We start from the raw sequence: 21,630 nt of genomic DNA on the forward strand, positions 1-21,630 counted from the left end.
CTGGAAGAGTTTCTTCTGCAGTTTTTTCCCCTAACTTCCCTGAAACTATAGTATCTCCACTTTTATTAAACTATTTTTTCCTGGACTATCAGTGTCCCTATTCCACCATCTTGGAGGACTCCTGCCCCCTGTATTCTAATAGTCCTTCCTGGTAGCTCAAGGAAGTTTTGCCAGGATCTCTGTAAAAAAGATGAAACAAATTGTATTTCAGGAGAAAAGTGCTTTGTGTAGTTTCACATGATTTGTAAATACCCAGCACCTTAACTTCTGTCTAATGTTCTCTATCTTGCCACACTTAATTAAAAAACATTTATTTTTCAGATCCATTTCAGAAATTGTCACCAGTTCAAATAGTACTGCTTTAGAAAACTTTCATGAGCATGTCTTCCCTTTTGCTACTAATGCTATGTTTTGAGTGTATGACTTCAAAAAACATATCATGAGGCTGGTGCTGTGGCACAGTGGGTTAATGCCCTGGCCTGAAGTGCCCACATTTGATATTGGCATGGGTTCAAGACTCAGCTGCTCCACTTCTGATCCAGCTCTCTGCTATGGCCTGGGAAAGCAGTAGAAGATGGCTCAAGTCCTTGGGTCCCTGCACCCCTGTGGGAGATCAGGAAGAAGCTCCTGGGTCCTGGCTTTGGTTGGTGCTGCTCCGGCCATTGCAGCCATTTGCAGAGTGAGCCATCAGATGGAAGATCGATCTCTCTCTCTCTCTCTCTCTCTCTCTGCATAAATTTCACTTTCACATAAATAAATACATCTTTAAAAAAAAACAAAAAGCATATCATAAAAATTTTCCCATTTCAGTAATTTCTTCTTGAACAATATGCAATATACATGCAGCTACAGAAAATTACTGTGAACCTTTATCCTGCCTTCTGAGATAGTAAAATTATATTAAATTAGATTTCATATGATAATAAGCTTCTTAAAATATAAACCAAAAGAACACAATGAGTATATATAAGCCGAAATGTGAAGAACAACCTTATGGTCTCCAGATAATTTATTTTTATGAATCCCGGGACTCTTTTTTTTTTTTTTTTTTTTTTTTTTTAGTATCAGCAGCTTTTCTAAGGTCTAATTGATAGGCAAAGACTTTGTTTATAGGAGCTTTTTTCTAAGTTTTTTAAAAAAATTATTTGAAAATATTGTATATAGAGGAGAGACCCAGAGAGATCTTCCTTCTGCTTGTTCACATCACAGATGGCTGCCTTGAGCAGGGCCAGGAAAGAATGAGGCCAGGAACCAAGATCTTCATCTGGGTCTCCCACATTGGTAGCATTTGCCCAAGTATTTGGATCATCTTCCATTGCTTTTCTCAGGCCATCAGCAGGAAGCTGGGTCAAAAGCAGAACAGCCAGAACATGAACCAGTGCTCATATGGGATGCTTGTATTGCAGACGGCAGGTTTACTTGTTTACAATGCTGGCCCTGCTTTATAGGAACTGCTAAATGAAATTTTGAAGTTGTATGCATTGTAGTTTGCATGTAATTCAACTTTCTTCCATACTTACTGATATATATCAGCATTTGATGTAGGACAAATCAGAAAACACAATGGCTTAACAAATAGCCATTTGATTTGCAGTTCTGACTCTGTGTTATGGGCTGTAGTCAGCTGGGCAGTTCCTATGATCAGTCCAGGAGCAGAAATGAGAGTTTAGGCATTTGGGGAACTGATTGAGGCTTCACTTAAGTGTCTGGGGTTTGTGGTGAATCTTGGCTACATATTATCTCTTTTTTTCTTTTTTTGACAGGCAGAGTTAGTGAGAGAGAGAGACAGAGACAAATGTTTTCCTTCCATTGGTTCACCCCCCAAATGGCCACTATGGCCAGCATGTTGTGCTGATCCAAAGCTAGGAGACAGGCACTTCCTCCTGATCTCCCATGTGGGTGCAGGGCCCCAGAACTTGGGCAATCCTCCACTGCCTTCCCAGGCCACAGCCGAGAGATAGACTGGAATAGGAGCAACTGGGTCAGAACCGGCACCCAAACTGGGACTAGCACCTGGAGTACCAGTGCCGTGGGCAGAGGATTAGCCTAGTGAGCCACAGCGCCAGCCTACATACTATCTCTTCAACAGGCAGGCCCCAGGGTTTTTCAGAAGATAACTGTCAGAAAAAGAAATCTGAGAAGGCAAATACTTTACAAATTGTCTATTTCTGGGGCTGGTTCTGTGACACCACCTGTTGTGCCAGCATCCCATATGGGTGTCAGTTTGTGACTCGGCTGCTCCACTTCTGATCCAGCTCTTTGCTACAGCCTGGGAAAACAGTAGAAGATGGCCCAAGTCCTTTGGCCCCTGCTCCCTTGTGGGAGACCTGAAAGAAGCTCCTGGTTCATATCTTTGGATCTACACAGCTCCAGCCATTGCAGCCATCTGGAGAGTGAACCTGCAGTTCAAAGACCTCTCTTTCTCCTCCTTCTCTCCCTTCCTCCCTCCCTCCCTCCCTCCCTCCCTCCCTCTCTCCATCCCCCTCTCTCTCTTCTCTGCCTCTCCTTCTCTATGTAACTCTTTCATACAAATAAATATTTTAACAAATTGTCTCTTTCTATCACATTTACTGGTATCTCATTGGGTAAATCAAGTGAAATGGTGAAATTCAGGGTCTTTTTTTTTAAAAGATTTATTTATTTATTTGAAAGAGTTACACACACAGAGAGAGGGAGAGGCAGAGAGAGAGAGAGAGCTCTTCCATCTGCTGGTTCACTCCCCAGTTGGCTGCAATGGCCAGAGCTGTGCCAATCCAAAGCCAGGATCCAGGAGCTTCTTCTGGGTTTCCCACATGGGTACAGGGGCCCGAGGACTTAGGCCATCTTCTACTGCTTTCCCAGGCCATAGCAGACAGTTGGATCAGAGTGGAGCAGCTGGGAATCAAACCAGTGCCTATATGGGATGCCAGTCTGCAGGTGGCAGTTTTACCCGCTAGGCCACAGTGCCAGCCCCAATCCAGGGTTTTGTGAAGGGATGAATACAGGGAAAGGTGCTACTTGGAATCATTACTGGTAAAGTGCACTGCATTAAATATACATTATGTGCATTTGTTAACTTTCTTTAGTATGAACTTTAATAACAACATAATGTTTACCTCTGATAGCATCATTCATTTGAACACTCAACATTTCTTTTTACTTTTACATTATTATTTTACAAAATTTGTAGATAATGCTTTCGTTAAACCAATGATAACTTCTGTTTAATCTCTGCCACTTAATATAGGTGGGTGCATTTTCCTATGTATTTCTATTTTTACAGGTTTATTCCTCCACAGTGAAGCTGATGTTTTCTTGGTTAATGTATTTATTATTCTTTATTCATTCTATTGTATCCTTTTTTTCGCACTGTTCAGTGCAGAAGGAAACCAGAGGGTGTTTTTTTTTTTTTTTTAAGATTTCATTTATTTATTGAAAGAGTTGCAGAGAGAGAAAGTCTTCTATCTGCTGGCTCACCCTCCAAATTATTGCAAAGGCTGGAGCTCAGCCGATCCAAAGCCAAGACCCAAGAGCTTCTGGGTCTCCCATGCAGGTGCAGTGGCCCAAGGACTTGGACCATGTTTCACTGCTTTCTCAGGACATAGCAGAAAGCTAGATTGTAAGTTGAGCAGGCAGGACTCGAACCAGAACCCATATGGAATGTTGGCACTGCAGGCAGCAGCTTTACCCATTATGCCACAGCGTTGGCCTCCAGAGTTTTCTTTGAACTCCTGCCATTCACCTTCTCTCCCAGGTATGATTCTGGGTCCTCCACATGTTTCTAAGAGGAAAGAAAATTAATATATCATCTGTAAGTGTTTTTTTTTTTTTTAATTATTCCCCAGCTTGTCAGTACTCATTTTAGGTGTTTAATGCTAGTTTATTTATTTATTTTTTTAGATTTTTTTTATTTATTTGAAAGAGTTTCAGAGAGGCAGAGGGAGAGAGAGAGTCTTCCATCTGCTGGTTCACTCCCCAGTTGGCCACAATGGCCGGAGTTACACTAATCCAAAGCTAGAAGTGAAGAGCTTCTTCTGGGTCTCCCACATGGGTTCAGGGGCCCAAGGACTTAGGCCATCTTCTACTGAATTCCCAGGCCATAGCAGAGAGCTGGATTGGAAGTGAAGCCACTGGGACTTGAACTGGCACCAATATGGCATGCCAGCACTGAAGGCAGTGGCTTTACCTGCTATGCCACAGTGCCAGTCCCAGTATACTAGTTAATTAAAATGGAAAATATGGGGTCAGCTCTGTGGCTCAGTGGGTTAATGCCGTGGTCTAAAGCATTGACATTCCATATGGGCACCAGTTTGAGGCCCAGCTGCTCCACTTCTGCTCCAGCTCTCTACTATGGCCTGGGAAAGCAGTGGAAGATGGCCCAGGTCCTTGGGCCCCTGAACCCATGTGGGAGACCCAGAAGAAGCTCCTGGTTCCTGGCTTCAGATTGGTGCAGTTCCAGCCATTGCAGCCAATTGGGGACTGAACCAGCAGATGGAAGACCTCTCTCTCTCTGCCTCTCCTCTCTCTGTGTAACTCTGACTTTCAAATAAATAAATAAATCTTTATTTATTTATTTGAAAGGTGGACTTGCAGAGATTGGGAGAGACAGGGAGACAAAAGGAGATATCTTCTATCTACTGTTTCATTCCCCAAATGCCCACAATGGCTGGGTCTGGGCCAGGCCAAAGCCAGGAGCCTGGGACTCCATGGGTCTCCCACACTGGTGGAAGGATCCAAATACTCAAGCCATTTTCACTGCTCTTTCAATCAGATTAGCAGGGAACTAGATTGGAAGTGGAGCAGCAAGGACTCAAGTCCTCTGTTTACATGGGATGCCAGCATTGATGGTGGAGGCTTAGCCTGCTGGATCACCATTCTGGTGACTATTGCAGGTTCTGAAATAAATCTCTAAGCATTTTTCTCAGTGAGTCACAAATGCAGATTGTACTGCAGACATTCCCAGGTTCTCTTTTTGGGCAAATAATTCTATTGCTTTCACTTTAATTATGTATAATGTTATTTCAAATGTTTATCATTTGAATATTTTGGACAAGTATTTCCATTGCTTTCACTTTAATTAGATATAATGTTATTTCTTTATTTCTTTCTTTTTTTTTTTTACAGGCAGAGTGGACAGTGAGAGAGACAGAGAGAAAGGTTTTCCTTTTTTTTTTTTTTTTTTTTTTTTTGCCATTGGTTCACCCTCCAATGGCCGCCATGGCTGGCGCGCTGCAACTGGTGCACCGTGCTGATCTGAAGCCAGGAGCCAGGTGCTTCTCTTGGTCTCCCAGGGGGTGCAGGGCCCAAGCACTTGGGCCATCCTCCACTGCACTCCCGGGCCATAGCAGAGAGCTGGACTGGAAGAGGGGCAACCAGGACAGAATCTGGTGCTCCAACCGGGACTAGAACCCGGTGTGCCGCACCACTAGGTGGAGGATTAGCCTATTGAGCTGTGGCGCCGGCCGGTATAATGTTATTTCAATTGTTTATCAGTAGAATAATCATAGACAAGGGCAAAAGCTAATTTGTATTCTTTGTCTTACCTGTATTTTCTTAAAATTATTTATTAGCTTGATAGAGAAAAAAGTTGATGGACTGAGAGAGAGCTTTGACACATTAATTCACTTCCTAGATAACCATACCAAATAGGTGGGGTAGGACTGAAGCCAGGATTGAGGAATGGAATCTAGGCCTCCTTCATTGGTGGCATCACCATTGCTTCCCCAGGTTTGCATTATCTGGGAGCTAGAAACTAGAGCTGGCATTGGAAATCATAGACACTCTGAGGTGGCATCATAAACAACACTAAGCTAAATGTCTGCCCTGTCTTTTAATATATTTTTTCTCTGACATATTGGAAATGATATGCATGGTGTTTTCCTGGAAATTGTTTTCTGTTCATTCCCATCGTAATTTCACTGATGGTTTCTTGCCTTTTTTTCTCGATGCTTCTACATACTTCTCCTTAACATTGCCCATTCAAGAGTCAGTATTGCCCCTCTTCTAGCCTGCTGTGCAATTCCCCTTGACAGATGTGGCCTTTGTGATTTGAACCTCCTGTTTCCCTCTAGCTTGGGCATTTCTCACAGCCAGTAGATAATGGGTTTGACTCTGTTGAATGCTCTGTGTGGCTTTCTAAACACTCAATAAGTCTAATGTGACACCATATCCTTCCTTTTTTCCTTCATAACCATACACAACTGTCAGTGTTTATTTTGTGACAGAGTTAATATGTTGACTGGAAGTGTAATATTATAGGTGATGACAGCATTTGAAGATGTGGCTGTGTACTTTACGTGGGAGGAATGGCAGAAAATGAACAATGCTCAGAAAATTCTGTACAGAGATGTGATGCTGGAGACCTACAGCAGCCTGTTCTCCTTGGGTGAGTGACACCCTTCACATGCCCAGTGATAACATTTTCTTGCTATTTGATAAATAAGGGAACAGTTTATAATGTTTAATATTGGGCAGGATTAGAATTTGAGTCCATGAATAATCTGAACATCTACCATCTAACAAAAGATTCAAATTGGAACATTTGTTGCATAGCTCCTGAACCAAACTGTAGTCCTTTAAATAACCCAAGATAGTGATTTCACAAAGTCTTACTTTGTTTCCATTAATAGGGCACTGCATTACCAAACCTGACTTAATCTTCAAGTTGGAGCAAGGAGCAGAGCCATGGATGGTGGACGAATGCTTGAATGAGAGCCTTCCAGGTCAGTCTGCACATAAGATACAGGGAGGCCAAGGCAGAAAGTGTGCAGGTGTTGACTGGTGTTCTTTCCATGAATTTTTCTCAAGCCTTACTCCTGATGACAGCTGGTTTTGTGCATCAGACACAGGCATTTAGAGATACCAATATCTTTCTAACTTTTGTTCTTAGTGAAGATGTTCTTTGATTAAAAAAAAAATCCAGTCATTTTCTGATGTTACTAAGGCTTTTATTTAGGTTTGATACATTCCCCAAATTCTAACTTGTCCTTCTCTATACTTTCATACCTTTTCCTTCATGCACTTATTAGTTCCTTCTATGCTTGTTAATTAGGCAACATAAAGAAACTTATTTTTTTAAGATTAATTTTTCTGGTTTTTTTTTTTTTTTTGACAGGCAGAGTGGACAGTGAGAGAGAGAGACAGAGAGAAACGTCTTCCTTTTGCCATTGGTTCACCCTCCAATGGCCACCATGGCCAGTGTGCTGTGGCTGGCACACTGCGCTGATCCAAAGCCAGGAGCCAGGTGCTTCTCCTGGTCTGCCATGCAGGTGCAGGGCCCAAGGACCTGGGCCATCCTCCACTGCACTCCCTGGCCACAGCAGAGAGCTGGCCTGGAAGAGGGGCAACCTGGACAAAATCCGGCACCACGACCAGGACTAGAACCTGGTGTGCTGGTGCCACAGACAGAGGATTAGCCTATTGAGCTGCCACGCTGGCCTGTTTCTGTTTTTTTTTTTGTTTTTTTTTTAAGATTTATTTATTTGAAAGTCAGAGCACGAGAAGGAGGAGAGGCAGAGAGAGAAAGAGAGAGAGGTCTTCCCATCTTCCATCCACTGGTTCACTTCCCAATTGGCTGCCATGGCTGGAGCTGTACTGATCTGAAGCTAGGAGCCAGGAGCTTCTTCCAGGTCTCCCACATGGATACAGGGGTCCAAGGACTTGGGCCATCTTCTACTGCTTTCTCAGGCCATAGCAGAGTGCTGGATCAGAAGTGGAGCAGCTAGGACTTAAACTGGTGCCCATAAGTGGTGTTGGCACTGCAGGTGGTGGCTTTACCTGCTATACCACAATGCCAGCCCCTGGAAACTTATTTCTAATTCATTGCTCAGATTGAGTTCCCACTCATGATTTTGCCCAGGCATAGAACTTGCTCAGGACTGCATCAATAAATGTGAGCTCTCTCTTAGTCTTTTTCTTTTTTTTCCTCTGTGCCTCTCAAATTAATAAGAAAATTATAGTCTGTTGGAAACATTTGAGAAGTGAGCCTACAGTTGGCAAACCTCTGTTTCAGTCTGTCTTTATCTCTCATTCTGTCTCTCTGACTCTCAAGTAAGTAAATAAGTAAATGCTAAAAGATGATCATGTTTCTGGTGCTGTGGCATAGTGAATTAACACCCTAGCCTGAAGCACCAGCATCCCATATGGGCACCAGTTGTTCCACTTCTGATCCAGCTCTCAGCTATGGCCTGGGAAAGCAGTAGAAGATGTTCCAAGTCCTTGGACCCCTGCACCCGAGGGAGACCCAGAAGAAGTTCTTGGCTCCTGGCTTCAGATCAGCACAGTTCTGGCCGTTGTGGCCAATTGGGGAGTGAACCATTGGATCAAGACCTTACTCTCTCTTTGCCTCTCCTCTCTGTGTAACTCTGAATTTCAAATAAATCTTTAAAAATAAAAGATGGTCATGAGTAAGCCTCTGTGCTGTGACATCAGAAATTATGAAGCTAGGAATGATACTATGATGCAGTGTGTTAAAGCTCCAGCCTGCAACACTAGCATTGCATATGGGTGCCAGTTCAAGTCCCAGCTAGTCCTCTTCTAATCCAGCTCTCTGCTAATGCACCTGAGAAAAGAGCAGAGGTTGGCCCAAGTCTTTGGCCCCCTGTACCCATGTGGGAGACAAGAAAGACACTCCTGGCTCCTAACTTCATCTTGGCCCAGCACTGGTTGTGCCCATATGGGGAGTGAACCAGCAGATGGAAGACTTCTCTCTGTTTCTATCTCTCTATATAATTTTAGCTTTCAAATAAATAAAATAATTCTTTGAAAAAAAGAAATCCTAAACTAAGCATGAACTTATAAAAAACATGAAAAGAAGTGATCCTAGACTCACCAAGAAAGTAATGAGATTTTGAGACCCAAGGTCAAGTAGCCTTGTGGGTTTATGTTGGGTGGCTCAGATTTCTTTAAGGGTGGAGTTTGAAGTATGATTTCTCTCTTATTTTTCAGTATCATTGAAAAATAAGCAAATAAAAAGATAAGAAAAGCATAGGAAATGGAGCTTTCAGTGAAAATAGGAGGCAACTGATCAAAAGCCTCCAGAAATTCAAATTATCACACAGGAATGCTTCTAGAAAGAATTGAGAGGAGGTAACCAGCACTGATGATTTCAGAATGAGCTAGAAAACACTTTTCAAAGAAGATGAGCACATCCCAGTTTGCAGAAACAAATTCTTCAAACTGATTGGGAGTGTTTAGCTAAAGTGGTATATTGGGAATTTTCTGTACCTGTTGTACTTCTGAGAAGCTGAAGGTGTTGGGTGTCCTTAGGAATTTAGGGAAGCTGTCATAGAGTAGAGACAAAGTAGTTTTTCATTTGAAAAATCCCACAAATGATGTTTACCTAGGAAGACTGAGCATGAGACACTCATAGATTCAAATCCTACTCCTTAAATGTTGTCCTGCTTAAAGTACAGGCACATTTCACTCTTCTCCACCTGCAAGTAAATGATCAGTAAAACTTTTTCATGTTTATGGTGGAGATATCAGAGAAGCAAAAAGCACACAATTTTTATAAAAATAAACTGGAGAAAAAGGACAGGGAAAAAAATGGTTGCTAGGTAGTGGGTGAATATTTTTATTAAATACTTTTCCATTCTTTAAAATATTTTATAGATATTTCATCTTTGTGAAAGGCAGAGTGATAGTGAGAGAAGAGAGAGAAAGAGGTCCTCTATTAGCTCACTTCCCAGATGCCTGCAACACTTAGGTCTAACAAGTCTGAAGCCAAAACTCTAGAATCCCTCTAGTCTTCCCTGGTTTCTCACAGGTTCCCAGGCACATGAACCATTATCTGCTTCCTTCCAGTTTACATAGGCAGAGAGCTGTACTGAAAGCAGAGTAGCCAGGGCTCAAACTGACACTGTTTTGAGATGCAGGCATCCCACACATCATAGCACAAATGTCATTCTACCATCCTTGACAAATTCCCATAGTAAAAAGGATCATGTTTGAACATTGGGAAACCTCATGGTATATTAATGTATTAAGGAGAAACACCATATAATGGTCACAGATAAGTACCTCATACTGATTTTGTGAACATCTTATGCCACTTGGATAACAAGTAACTTCATTGCCTTTACATGAGTATGCCAGGAGAAACAGTTACATGTGATTCAGTGACATGATTGCTTTTTTCTCATTTCAGTGGGCATGAAAAGGGATGACCTGATTAGGATCAACCAGGAAAGTCAGGACAACAATCTGAATCAGGATTTTATGAAAAATAAGAAGACATCAGCTCTCAAGAGAGTTGAATTAAGAAAAACACTTAGTTTAAATTCAAGCCATATTCCAACACTGATTATTCAAAAGGGAAGCTATTCAGGATTGAAGCCTGAGGAATGCAATAAATGTCACACTGTGTATCCCCCCAGTGGGCCTGATCAACCACAGGCTGGAGAGAAATTTGATAACACTAAGATACCTGGAAAACCTCTCCAGTTCTGTGAGCCTCTTGGTCAGCATGACAAGATTCACATCATGAAGCAGCCATTTGGACCCACTGGACAAGCAAAAGTCTTCACAAGAAAGATGTTCTGTAAATCTGAGAGGGTTCATATGGCAGAAAACTGTAATAAATCAACTGTCACTTTTGGAAAAGCAACTCAAATAGAAAAGGCTATCTATGGAAATTCTAGCCTCAATATGCATCAACAAACTCACACAAGAAAGAAATTTTATAAGTACATCATGTATGTTGAACCTGTCATTCACCAGTCACATCTTACAATAAACCAGAGACTAAATACAAGGGAAAAACTTTACACATGTAAACCTTGTGGAAAATCACTCAGTTTTAATTCACCTTCTGAATGTAATGACTGTGAAAAAGCCTTTGGACAAAAGTCAGTCCTCAGGAAACGCCAACAAATTCACACAGGGGAGAAACCTCATGAATGTAGTGATTGTGGAAAAGCCTTTGGACGAAAGTCAAGCCTCATAAACCATCAGCGAATTCACACAGGAGAGAAACTTTATAAATGCCTTCATTGTGGAAAAGGCTTTCTATGGAAGTCAGACCTCATCAAACACCAGAGAATGCACACAGGGGAGAAACCTCATGAATGTAATGACTGTGGAAAAGCCTTTGGACGAAAGTCACACCTCATTGTGCACCAACAGATTCACACAGGGGAGAAACCTCATAAATGTAATGACTGTGGAAAAGCCTTTGGACGAAAGTCATGCCTCAAAATACACCAGCGAATTCACACAGGGGAGAAACCTCATGAATGTAATGACTGTGGAAAAGCCTTTGGACGAAAGGCAGACCTCATCATACACCAGCGAATTCACACAGGGGAGAAACCTTATAAATGTAATGACTGTGGAAAAGCCTTTGGACAAAAGTCAGTCCTCATCCTACACCAGCGAATTCACACAGGGGAGAAACCTTATAAATGTAATGACTGTGGAAAAGCCTTTGGACAAAAGTCAGACCTCATCGTGCACCAGCAAAATCACACAGGGGAGAAACCTCATAAATGTAATGACTGTGGAAAAGCCTTTGGACGAAAGTTATGCCTCAAAATACACCAGCGAATTCACACAGGGCAGAAACCTCATGAATGTAATGACTGTGGAAAAGCCTTTGGACAAAAGTCACACCTCATTGTGCACCAACGGATTCACACAGGGGAGAAACCTCATAAATGTAATGACTGTGGAAAAGCCTTTGGACAAAAGTCAGAGCTCAAAATACACCAGCGAATTCACACAGGGGAGAAACCTCATGAATGTAATGACTGTGGAAAAGCCTTTGGACAAAAGTCAAGCCTCATAGTGCACCAGAGAATTCACACAGGGGAGAAACCTCATAAATGTAATGACTGTGGAAAAGCCTTTGGACGAAAGTCAGACCTCAGGAAACATCAGCAAATTCACACAGGGCAGAAACCTCATAAATGTAATGACTGTGGAAAAGCCTTTGGACGAAAGTCAGACCTCAGGAAACATCAGCAAATTCACACAGGGCAGAAACCTCATAAATGTAATGACTGTGGAAAAGCCTTTGGACGAAAGTCAAACCTCATCGTACACCAGCGAATTCACACAGGGGAGAAACCTCATGAATGTAATAACTGGAAAAGCCTTTGGACGAAAGTCACAGCTCATCGTACACCAGAGAATTCACACAGGGGAGAAACCTCATAAATGTAATGATTGTGGAAAAGCCTTTGGCCATAAGGTAGGCCTCATGATACATCAGCGAAATCACATAGGGCAGAAGCCTCATGAATGTAATGACTGCGGAAAAGCCTTTGTATGGAAATCACACCTCATATCACACTGGAGAATTCACACAGGGGAGAAACCCCATGAATGTAATGACCAAGGGAAAGCCTCTGGATAAAAGTCAATCCTTTGGAAACATCAGAGAATTCCCACAGGGAAGAAGCCTCATGAATGCAATGATTTTGGAAAAGCCTTTGGACAAAAGACAAACCTCATATCACAGCAGAGAATTCACACAGGGTAGAAAACTCATGATCGTAATAACTGTGAAAAGCATTTAGCCATAAGTCAACCTTCATCATGCATCAGAGAATTCACACAGGGCAGAAACCTTATGAATGTAATGACTGGAAAAGCCTTTGGACAAAAGTCAAACCTCATAATGCACCAGAGGATACACACAGTGTTGAAACTTCATGAGTGTAATGACTGCGGAAAAACTTGATTTTAAGTTCCAACTCCAAATGCATCAGAGGATTCACACAGGGAAATAACCTTATAAATGTAATGACTGTGGAAAAGCCTTTTTCTATAAGTTATACCTCATATCAAAACAATTCACACAGGGCAGAAACCTTATGAATCTAATGAGTGTGGAAAAGCCTTTATAAATCATATGTTATATGGGAATCATATGTTATACAGGAAAGTATACAGTCAAACCAAACACAAGACCAGGAGATTAGAAATCTAAAAAAGACTGTTGGGAATCTACAGGATACTATAAAAAAAAAAATAAGACCAACATTCTGGTTCTAGGAGTTCCTGCAGGCATGGTGAGAGAGAAAGGATTAGAAGGCATTTTTAGTGAAATACTAGCAGAAAACTTCCTGGGTTTGGAAAAAGAAAGAGACATCCAAGTACAGGAAGCACACAGAACTTTGAATAGACATGGTCAGAAAACATCCTTGCCATGACACATTGTAATCAAACTGCCACAGTGAAACAAAAAGACAAGATTCTAAAACGCTTAAGAGAGAAACATCAGATTACTCTCAGAGGATCTCCAATTAGACTCACAGCAGACTTCTCATCAGAAACCCTGCAGACTAAGAGAAAATGGCAAAATCTAGTCCAAGTCTGAAGAGAATAAAGCTGTCATCCCAGATTATTATACGCTGCAAAGCTCTCATTTGTGAATGAAGGTGAAATAAAGACCTTTCATAACAAACAGAAATTGAAAGAATTTGCCACCACTTGTCCAGACCAGCAAGATTTCTTCTTTTTTATTTTTTTTCCACTGTGGCAGATTTTATCTTTGTACTATGACTGTAGATAAGTGGACTTTCTGCTTTCTCTGAATCTCTGGAGGCTAGTAGTGGATGTGGCCAGAGAGCTCTGTTCAGTCTCCAGGGTTAAGGGTGTGCCTCAGGTGACACACCCAATTTTGGCATGTCTTATTTCTCTTTTTTTTTGATCAGAAGGGAAGCATCTTCTGCTCAGTTGGGCTCTTCTCCTCAATGGAGACCAGTGCCTGAGTACTAGCCCCAGTGGGTATAATATTTGTCTGCTCTGTCCAAAGAACCACACAAAGGATCTGTGTAGTCCTCAGTATAAGTTCAGATTCTCCAGAAATGTCTCTCATCCCCTTGGGCTAGATGGTGAAAGTGACATCTTAAGTTTTAACATATATATATATATATATATATATATATATATATATATATATATGATTAAGGTTAAAAGTGACTGTATTTGATTGCATTAAGTTTTAAGTTGGTCATATAGAAGGCACCAATTGTTAAAGTGATCATATCGATAGAATTAACAGAATTAAAGAGAAGTAAATGCTTCAACATGGGAAGCAGTCCATACAGCAGACTCATAGAATGGCAATTGCTCTAAGTAACACTCAATGACCTCAGAGTCCTCCCTAAAGGCATTCTGGTCTGGCTAAAAAGCCCACAAGAGCATTTCAGGCATGGAAAGTTAGGACACTTATGCAAAAAGGTGTGCCTACATGGAGAGTGTCCCTGGGTGAGAGTCCTGTGGAAAGAAGTGGTCATCAAAGAAGGATGTACTCTCTTCAAAGGGAGAACTTTCACTTTGCTTACAGCCTTCTCTAAATATTGATGGAGCTTGTGGATTCAGAAGGCTTCCATAGCCTAGACAGCTCATGTCAAGAGCCTTGGGTGATCACTGACAGCACACAAAAAAGTGTGAATTCTTTTTTTTATTTTTTTATTTTTTTTTACTTTTATTTGATGAATATAAATTTCCAAAGTACGATTTATGGATTACAGTGGCTTCCCCCACATACCGTCCCTCCCACCCACTACCCTCCCCTTTCCCACTCCCTCTCCCCTTCCATTCACATCAAGATTCATTTTCGATTATCTTAATATACAGAAGATCAGCTTAGTATACATTAAGTAAGGATTTCAACAGTTTGATCTCACACAGAAACATAAAGTGAGAAATAATAGATGATTTTTTTTAAATGATGATGAAATCAGATCAGACCTATTGTCATGTTTAATCCCAGTGAGAGTCAAATTGGGAGTTGATAATTTCTTTCTTTCTTTTTTTTTTTTCCCAGAGGATCAGTTTAGTATGCATTAAGTAAAGATTTCAACAGTTTGCACCCCCATAGAAACACAAAGTGAAATATATTGTTTGAGTACTCGTTATAGCATTAAATCTCAATACACAGCACATCAAGGACAGAGATCCTACATGAGGAGTAAGTGCACAGTGACTCCTGTTGTTGACTTTACCAATTGACACTCCTGTCTATGGCATCAGTAGTCTCCCTATGCTCCGGCCATGAGTTTCCAAGGCTATGGAAGCCCTCTGAGTTCTCTGATTCTTATCTTGTTTAGACAAGGTCATAGTCAAAGTGGAGGTTCTCTCCTCCCTTCAGAGAAAGGTACCTCCTTCTTTGAAGACCTGTTCTTTCCACTGGGATCTCACTCGCAGAGATCTTTTGCCAGAGTGTCTTGGCTTTCCATGCCTGAAATACTCTCATGGGCTTTTCAGCCAGATCGGAATGCCTTTAGGGCTGATTCTGAGGCCAGAGTGCTATTTAGGACATCTGCCATTCTATGAGTCTGCTGAGTATCTCACTTCCCATGTTGGATCACTCTCTCCTTTATTTATTCCATCGGTTAGTGTTAGCAGGTACTAGACTTATTTATGTGCTCCCTTTGACTCTTTGTCCTTTCATTATGATCAATTGTGAACTGAAATTGATCACTTGGACTAGTGAGATGGCATTGGTACATGCCACCTTGATGGGATTGAATTGGAATCCCCTGGTATGTTTTTAACTCTACCATTTGGGGCAAGTCAGCTTGAGCCTGTCCCAAATTATACATCTCTTCCCTCTCTTATTCCCACTCTTATATTTAACAGTGATCACATTTCAGTTAAATTTCAACACTTAATACTGTGTATTAATTACAGAGGTAGTTAGCAGGCAAATGATATACCCACAGGAGCCAGAGATTGGAAGCTCTTTCCCAAGGACCACACAGGGAATCTGTTCTGCCCTCAGAGTGGGCTCAAAGTCTCCTTCAGTCTCCCATTGGGTTGCCAAAGTTACGGAACTGTAGCGTCTCTGGAGAGTACTCACATGAATTCTTTGAGTTCTCTCCCCCACCATCTCTTTTTTCACAGTCTCAGTTCAGTAGTACCACAAATTTACTAGGTCCTAATCTCCTGTTAATTCCCCCCGCCCAGAGTCAGGTTTTTCTGCTAGGCTCAGGGCCGGTGCAGATCTGAGGTCACTCTGCTTATGACGTATGTCCAAGATGGCGCCTGCTCTTTGTCTTGCTCACCTTTGAGAGGTGAGCGGAGAGAGAGAAACCCGTGTCCGTACCAGTCACTTCTTTTCTCTCTCTCTCTCTTCTAGTTAGCCTGGTGAACTTTTCCCCCTGGGGGGTCATTCCCTCTAGTCTCCTTTTTCCGCTTGCCTGCCGGTGTCTCAGGCTATTGAGGTTCGGCTCACCTCACGTTTCAGCACTGGTGTGTTGAGTCTGCTGCTGGTGTCCCGAACTGTGGGCTCCCATGCTCTCCACACAGGTCCACTGTGAATCATGCATTCCGGAAAAGTTTCTTCTGCTGTTTCTTCCCCTACTCTTCCTTGAACCTGCAGTATCTCCACTTTTATTAAACTGTCTCTCCCCAGACTATCAGTGTGCTCCCTTCCTATTCCGCCATCTTGCCACCTCCCACCATATTCACATTTTAAAGTATCAATTTTGCTAACATACGTATATTTTGTCACAGTAAATTTATAAAATATGTTTCAAGATTTATACTGCCTCCACATGCAAACAAAGGTATATAGAATAAACACAGCCTTCTCTACCAGATCACTTAAAGCACTGTAAAAACATATTGTAATTGATTAATTTTTAAAAGAAAACTTCTTAGAATTCCACATTCCTCAATTATCACCAACTTTTCTATTGCTTTTCTTAGTAAAAATGTTTTAAGTTCTCTGAACTTATCCATATCACTCAAAATTCTATAGCAACCATCTATTGAAATGGTTCCTTAACAAATTCAATTATCAGCCACCTGTAAATCATTCAAGGTCATTGATATAGTGAAATATTTTCTTGCTATGACCCAGGGAAGATACAATCCTGTTTTTATTTCCAGAAAAAGTTATCACTGCTAACATTTTTGCAAAAGAAAATGAAGGATTTAGTTTACTTTTTTTTATCCTGATCACATAAACAATTTTCATCATTCATTTGTAGCAGACCCCTGCATTAAAATCAATTAACTGAGTATTTCATTTAAAAACAATGGAGAAAAGCAATTAGCCTACTAATATAGACTGCATCTGTTGGTGAACTAAAGGTAGATATTTTGCGCCTCTGGACACATTTTTGAGGTACGCTTGATAGGATTTGTTTACAGACAAGAGAGGAGTTGTGAAAGAGATTAATCAAGAATTGCACTGTGGGCCAGTGCTGTGGCTCACTAGGCTAATCCTCCACCTGCAGCACTGGCACCCCAGATTCTAGTCCCAGTTGGGGTACTGGATTCTGTCCTGGTTGCTCCTCTTCCAGTCCAGCTCTCTGCTATGGCCAGGGAGTGCAGTGGAGGATGGCCCAAGTGCTTGGGCCCTGCATCTGCATGGGAGACCAGGAGGAAGCACCTGGCTCCTGGCTTCAGATCAGTGCAGCGCACCAGCCATAGGCCATTTGGGGGGGTGAACTAATGGAAGGAAGACCTTTATCTTTGTCTCTCTCTCTCTCACTGTCAATAACTGTCTCTCTCACTGTCTACTCTGCCTGGCAAAAAAATAAATAAGTAAATAATTGCACTGTGGATCTCAGCACAGCAACTGCAGAAGCTGCCATTAACTCAAGTAGGGAAGGCTACCTAAAGGACAGGTATGAGAAAGAATAACATTAGTAATATTTTGGACCTTTTGGGATTTAAATACACAATGGATAATCAAAGAGAAATCTCAAGTAGGCAGTGTGATATACCAATCTGAAATTAAGGAGGGGTTCCTGGGCTGGAAATACAAATTTGGAAACCATTAGTGCAAACAAGGATGTAAAAGTCATTAGAAAGAATATCAAAGATTGAGCTCTACAGCACTTCTGTTTTAAAGGAGATGAGAAAAAATCAAAAGAAACAGGCTATTATGGATACACTAGAAAAGCAATAGGAAAACTAGGTGAGTGATAGTTTTAATGCTTATTTCAGAATATTTATGAGTGATATGACCAGCATTTTCCATTTTTGATTTTTGAATGATAGCATTCTAGCTGGGGTAAGGTGACACCACACTGTAATTTGTATTTGCATTTCCCTGATGGCAGTCATCCTGGAGTTTTTTCATCTGTCTGTTGGCCTTTTTTTTTTAAGATTTATTTATTTATTTCAAAGTCAGAGTTACACACAGAGGGGGGGGGGCTTCTACCCAATGGTTCACTCCCCAAATGGCTGCAATGGCCAGAGCTGAGCCAGTCCGGAGCCAGGAGCCAGGAGCTTCTGGGTCTCCCACGTGGGTGCAGGGGCCCAAGGACTTGGGCCATCTTCTACTGCTTTCCTGGGCCATAGCAGAGAGCCAGATCAGAAGTGGAGCAGCTGGGACTTGAACCAGCACCCATATGGAATACTGGAATTGCAGGCGGTGGCTTTACCTGCTATGCCACAGTGCTGGCCCCATGTTGGCCCTTTTTATTTCATCCTTTGAAAAATGCTTGTTCCTGCCCTTGCACATTTTTAACTGGATTATTTTGTTGTTATTGAGTTTCTGGAACTCCTTATATATTCTTGATATTAATCCTTTATTGGATGCATAGTTTTCAAATATTTTCTCTCATTGTTTTCATTACCTCTTCACTTTGTTAATTATTTTCTTTTTTTGTGAAACAATTTCTTAGATTGATGTAACCACATTAGTCTATTGGTATTTGTTTTATTACTCTTGCTTCTGCTATCTTATTCAAAAATTCATTCCTTAGGCCAATAGCCTTTCCCCTATGTTGTTCATCAGTAATGTGATGGTTTCAGGTATTAGGTTTAGATCCTTGATCCATTGTGAGTTGATTCTTGTATAGGGAGTAAGATATAGGCTTGATTTTGAACTACAGCAGTGGAAATCCAACTTTCCAAACATCATTTATAGAAGAGACAGAATTCATTTCTAAAATATTTATTTATTGATTGATTTACAAGACAGAGATACTGGTAGGGGGGGAGAGGAAGAGAGACAGAGAAAGAGTTTTACAGTCTGCTGGTTCTCTCCCCAAATTGCTGCAATGATCAGGGCTGGGCCAGGTCAAATTCAAGAGCACAGAACTCCTTCTGGGTCTCTCACATGGGTGCAGGGACCCAAGGTGCATTAGGACAAAGGTGGATTGGAAATGGAGCAGCTGAGGCTTGAACCAGCACCCATATGGGATGCAGAAACTACAGGTGGAAGCTTGACATTCTATGCCCCAGAGCCAGCCCAGAAGCAACTGAATTTTACCAAACTTTGAAGGAAGAACTGATCCCCATTCTTAAATTATTCAAAACAATTGTAAGGGATTAGCCTAGTGAGCCACGGCCCTGGCTGTTAAATTTTCATAATATGAAAATCATTGGTGTTCATTATTTTCTTTGCTTGAGTTCAGATCCAAAACTTGAAGAAAGAAACTATTATGGCAAATTAGGCACAGTTTTTATGCTTGAGAGATTTCAGTATGTTGTGTATATTCAAACTGCTACAGCTTCATGCCTCCTGCTTCTGAAGCAGTGTATGCTGAGCACTTGAGAGAGACTGGTATGCATTTGCTTGTGTATTTTAATATAAATATGTAACTTCCTTTACACTCTATGTTGCTAACTCATAGTTCACATGTGTTGTTATCCTATTAATAATGGGCCTTGTAAGCTTTGAACCATTTGCAAATAATAAATATGTACTGCTGCATATTAGTAATATTTACTTTTCTTATATTTACTTCTTTTATAAAGACCATTTTACATTCTTATGTAATATTTGATGCATACAAAAGAATATAATCAATATGCTGAGATACAAAACACAACAAACTAGCACTCCAAATCATTTAAGATTGGCACTGTATTTGTTTTTAGCAAGTGCTTGTTCTTTTATTATATATGTATATAATAAAATAAATATTACATATTAATATAATGAATATTTAATAACATAAAATCGTATAAATATGATAAAATATATTACATATATATATATATATAACCTTGTACATTTGGGAAAAAAATTCCTTAATGACATCTGATTTCCTGTTTATTCTACTTTGCTGAGCTGGCATGGCAAGGGATCTCAGCTATTATTCATTCCTCCCATTACTGGCACTTGTGAAGAGCATTGTGGTTATAAAATGAAAGCAGCATTCCCAATTCCTACCTGAAAACATAAAATGTTGCAAAAAAGGAATCTTTCCTGTAATGGAAACTAATCTGGGAGACATCTGTTGAAAAGGAATGAAAAGCACAAGTGAGCTCCACCTCTTACTGAATTGGGCAGGTTTTGCTACTGAGTTCCTCAGTTTCCATGAACTTACAGTATCAGCAGCAAACAAATGATAACATCAGTCACAACACACATTTTATATTATATGAATTTATGGTGGAAAGAAATTCCTACAAATATTTTTGTCAAAATATTGTGCTTGCTACCAAAATTAAGCATCTAAAAATGAAACCATCTAAACCTTGAATTATGTATTTAAAATAAATACTCAGGTGAATTTTTACAAACAGCATTTCAGTTACTCTGGGTAAATACAGTAAATCTCTATAATTCCATAGCATCTGGTTTCAGAGTCAACACAAAGTCAGAAAATTAAGCTGCCATGTACACAATAGCGAATCCATTCAAGGAACCAGCACTGCTTGCTATGAGGCAAGTGGTGGGAGCAGGCCAGGAGTGGGGGCAGGGAGGCATCAGCACCCTGTCCTGCAGCATAGACTTTGGCACCTGGGGAAATCTGGCAGAGCCTGGCAAGATGAGGCACCCCCAGCCTCCAGGACCTGCTGGGAAGCTGAGATACCTTGGCCAGCCCCAGAGTCCTCGGGTCTAATCTCAGAGCTGGACCCCATTGCTGATCTTGGTGCCTTCAGTTCCAGCATCTAAGGCAGCCCACAAGGTGACCAATGGTCCAGGTGACTTCCTGTGTCCCCATGCCAACCCACTTCCCAAAGCCAATGCACCACAAGAAGATACAAAGATAAAGTTGTTTTAAAATGGGCAGTTTTGAGAACACGTGCAAAGTCACAGCACCATTAAATCACAAACCGATTTAGGTTTGCACACTGTTTCTCAGTCCTCCCCTTCCTCCCTGCTCCCATGACTGCATATTTTGCTGCTACTCTGATGGGGAAAAATGCAAAATGCGTTTTCTCTTTTGTGGTTTGAAGAGTTGTCTAGAGCTGGACTTGGGATCAAATCCAAGGTTTTCTTTTTCTGTGGAGTGTTGTAGCCATTACATCTACATGCTTGACTGTGAGCATCACTTTTCCAGGCCTCCCTGAGAGGGTGCAGTTTATTTTCACAAGTACTACTCAGATATTATCTTTCATCATAGAGCACAGCCACTGTTGGCATTCAGCTCATTTTTTTATTTGTAGACAATAAAATTCATTTGATCTGCCTTCTATATTGGATTTTTCCACTTAATATGTTTCAAATGATACATTTTCAGCATTTTGTCTGCTTTCCTCCTGTTACAAAGTTTACACTAGGACTGGAGGACCAATCCGTGGCAGTTACTCATAAAGCCTCTATTAGACTTCAATAACTGACTGAGGCTTTCTGAAATTTTTTTGCCAAGTTGCAGTTTTTTCTCATCCTAAGCCACAAGCCTTCCCATATGTATCACCACAGTGACACCTAGAAGTTTAACAACAATTTGCTTGAAAATGTGGTGTTTTCAGAATTGGTGACTAATGATGGCACCATTCAAACAC

At 41.1% G+C, this 21,630-nt stretch overlaps 1 protein-coding gene across 1 annotated transcript in view; it reads left to right on the forward strand.

Moving 5' to 3' along the window:
* Nucleotides 1–19,606, forward strand: part of LOC149123262 (uncharacterized) — a 56,887-nt gene extending 37,281 nt beyond the window's left edge. The window contains exons 2-4 of the mRNA XM_070054819.2: nt 6,238–6,364; nt 6,609–6,701; nt 10,127–19,606. Of these exons, the coding sequence (XP_069910920.1) occupies nt 6,241–6,364; nt 6,609–6,701; nt 10,127–12,135 (2,226 nt within the window). The 5' untranslated portion in view covers nt 6,238–6,240 and the 3' untranslated portion in view covers nt 12,136–19,606. The remainder of the gene's footprint in view (nt 1–6,237; nt 6,365–6,608; nt 6,702–10,126) is intronic.
* Nucleotides 19,607–21,630: the final 2,024 nt, after the last annotated feature.

Source organism: Oryctolagus cuniculus, chromosome 12, assembly GCF_051225735.1.
Source record: "Oryctolagus cuniculus isolate XC-2025 breed Fujian yellow rabbit chromosome 12, ASM5122573v1, whole genome shotgun sequence".
NCBI classification, from domain to species: domain Eukaryota; kingdom Metazoa; phylum Chordata; class Mammalia; order Lagomorpha; family Leporidae; genus Oryctolagus; species Oryctolagus cuniculus.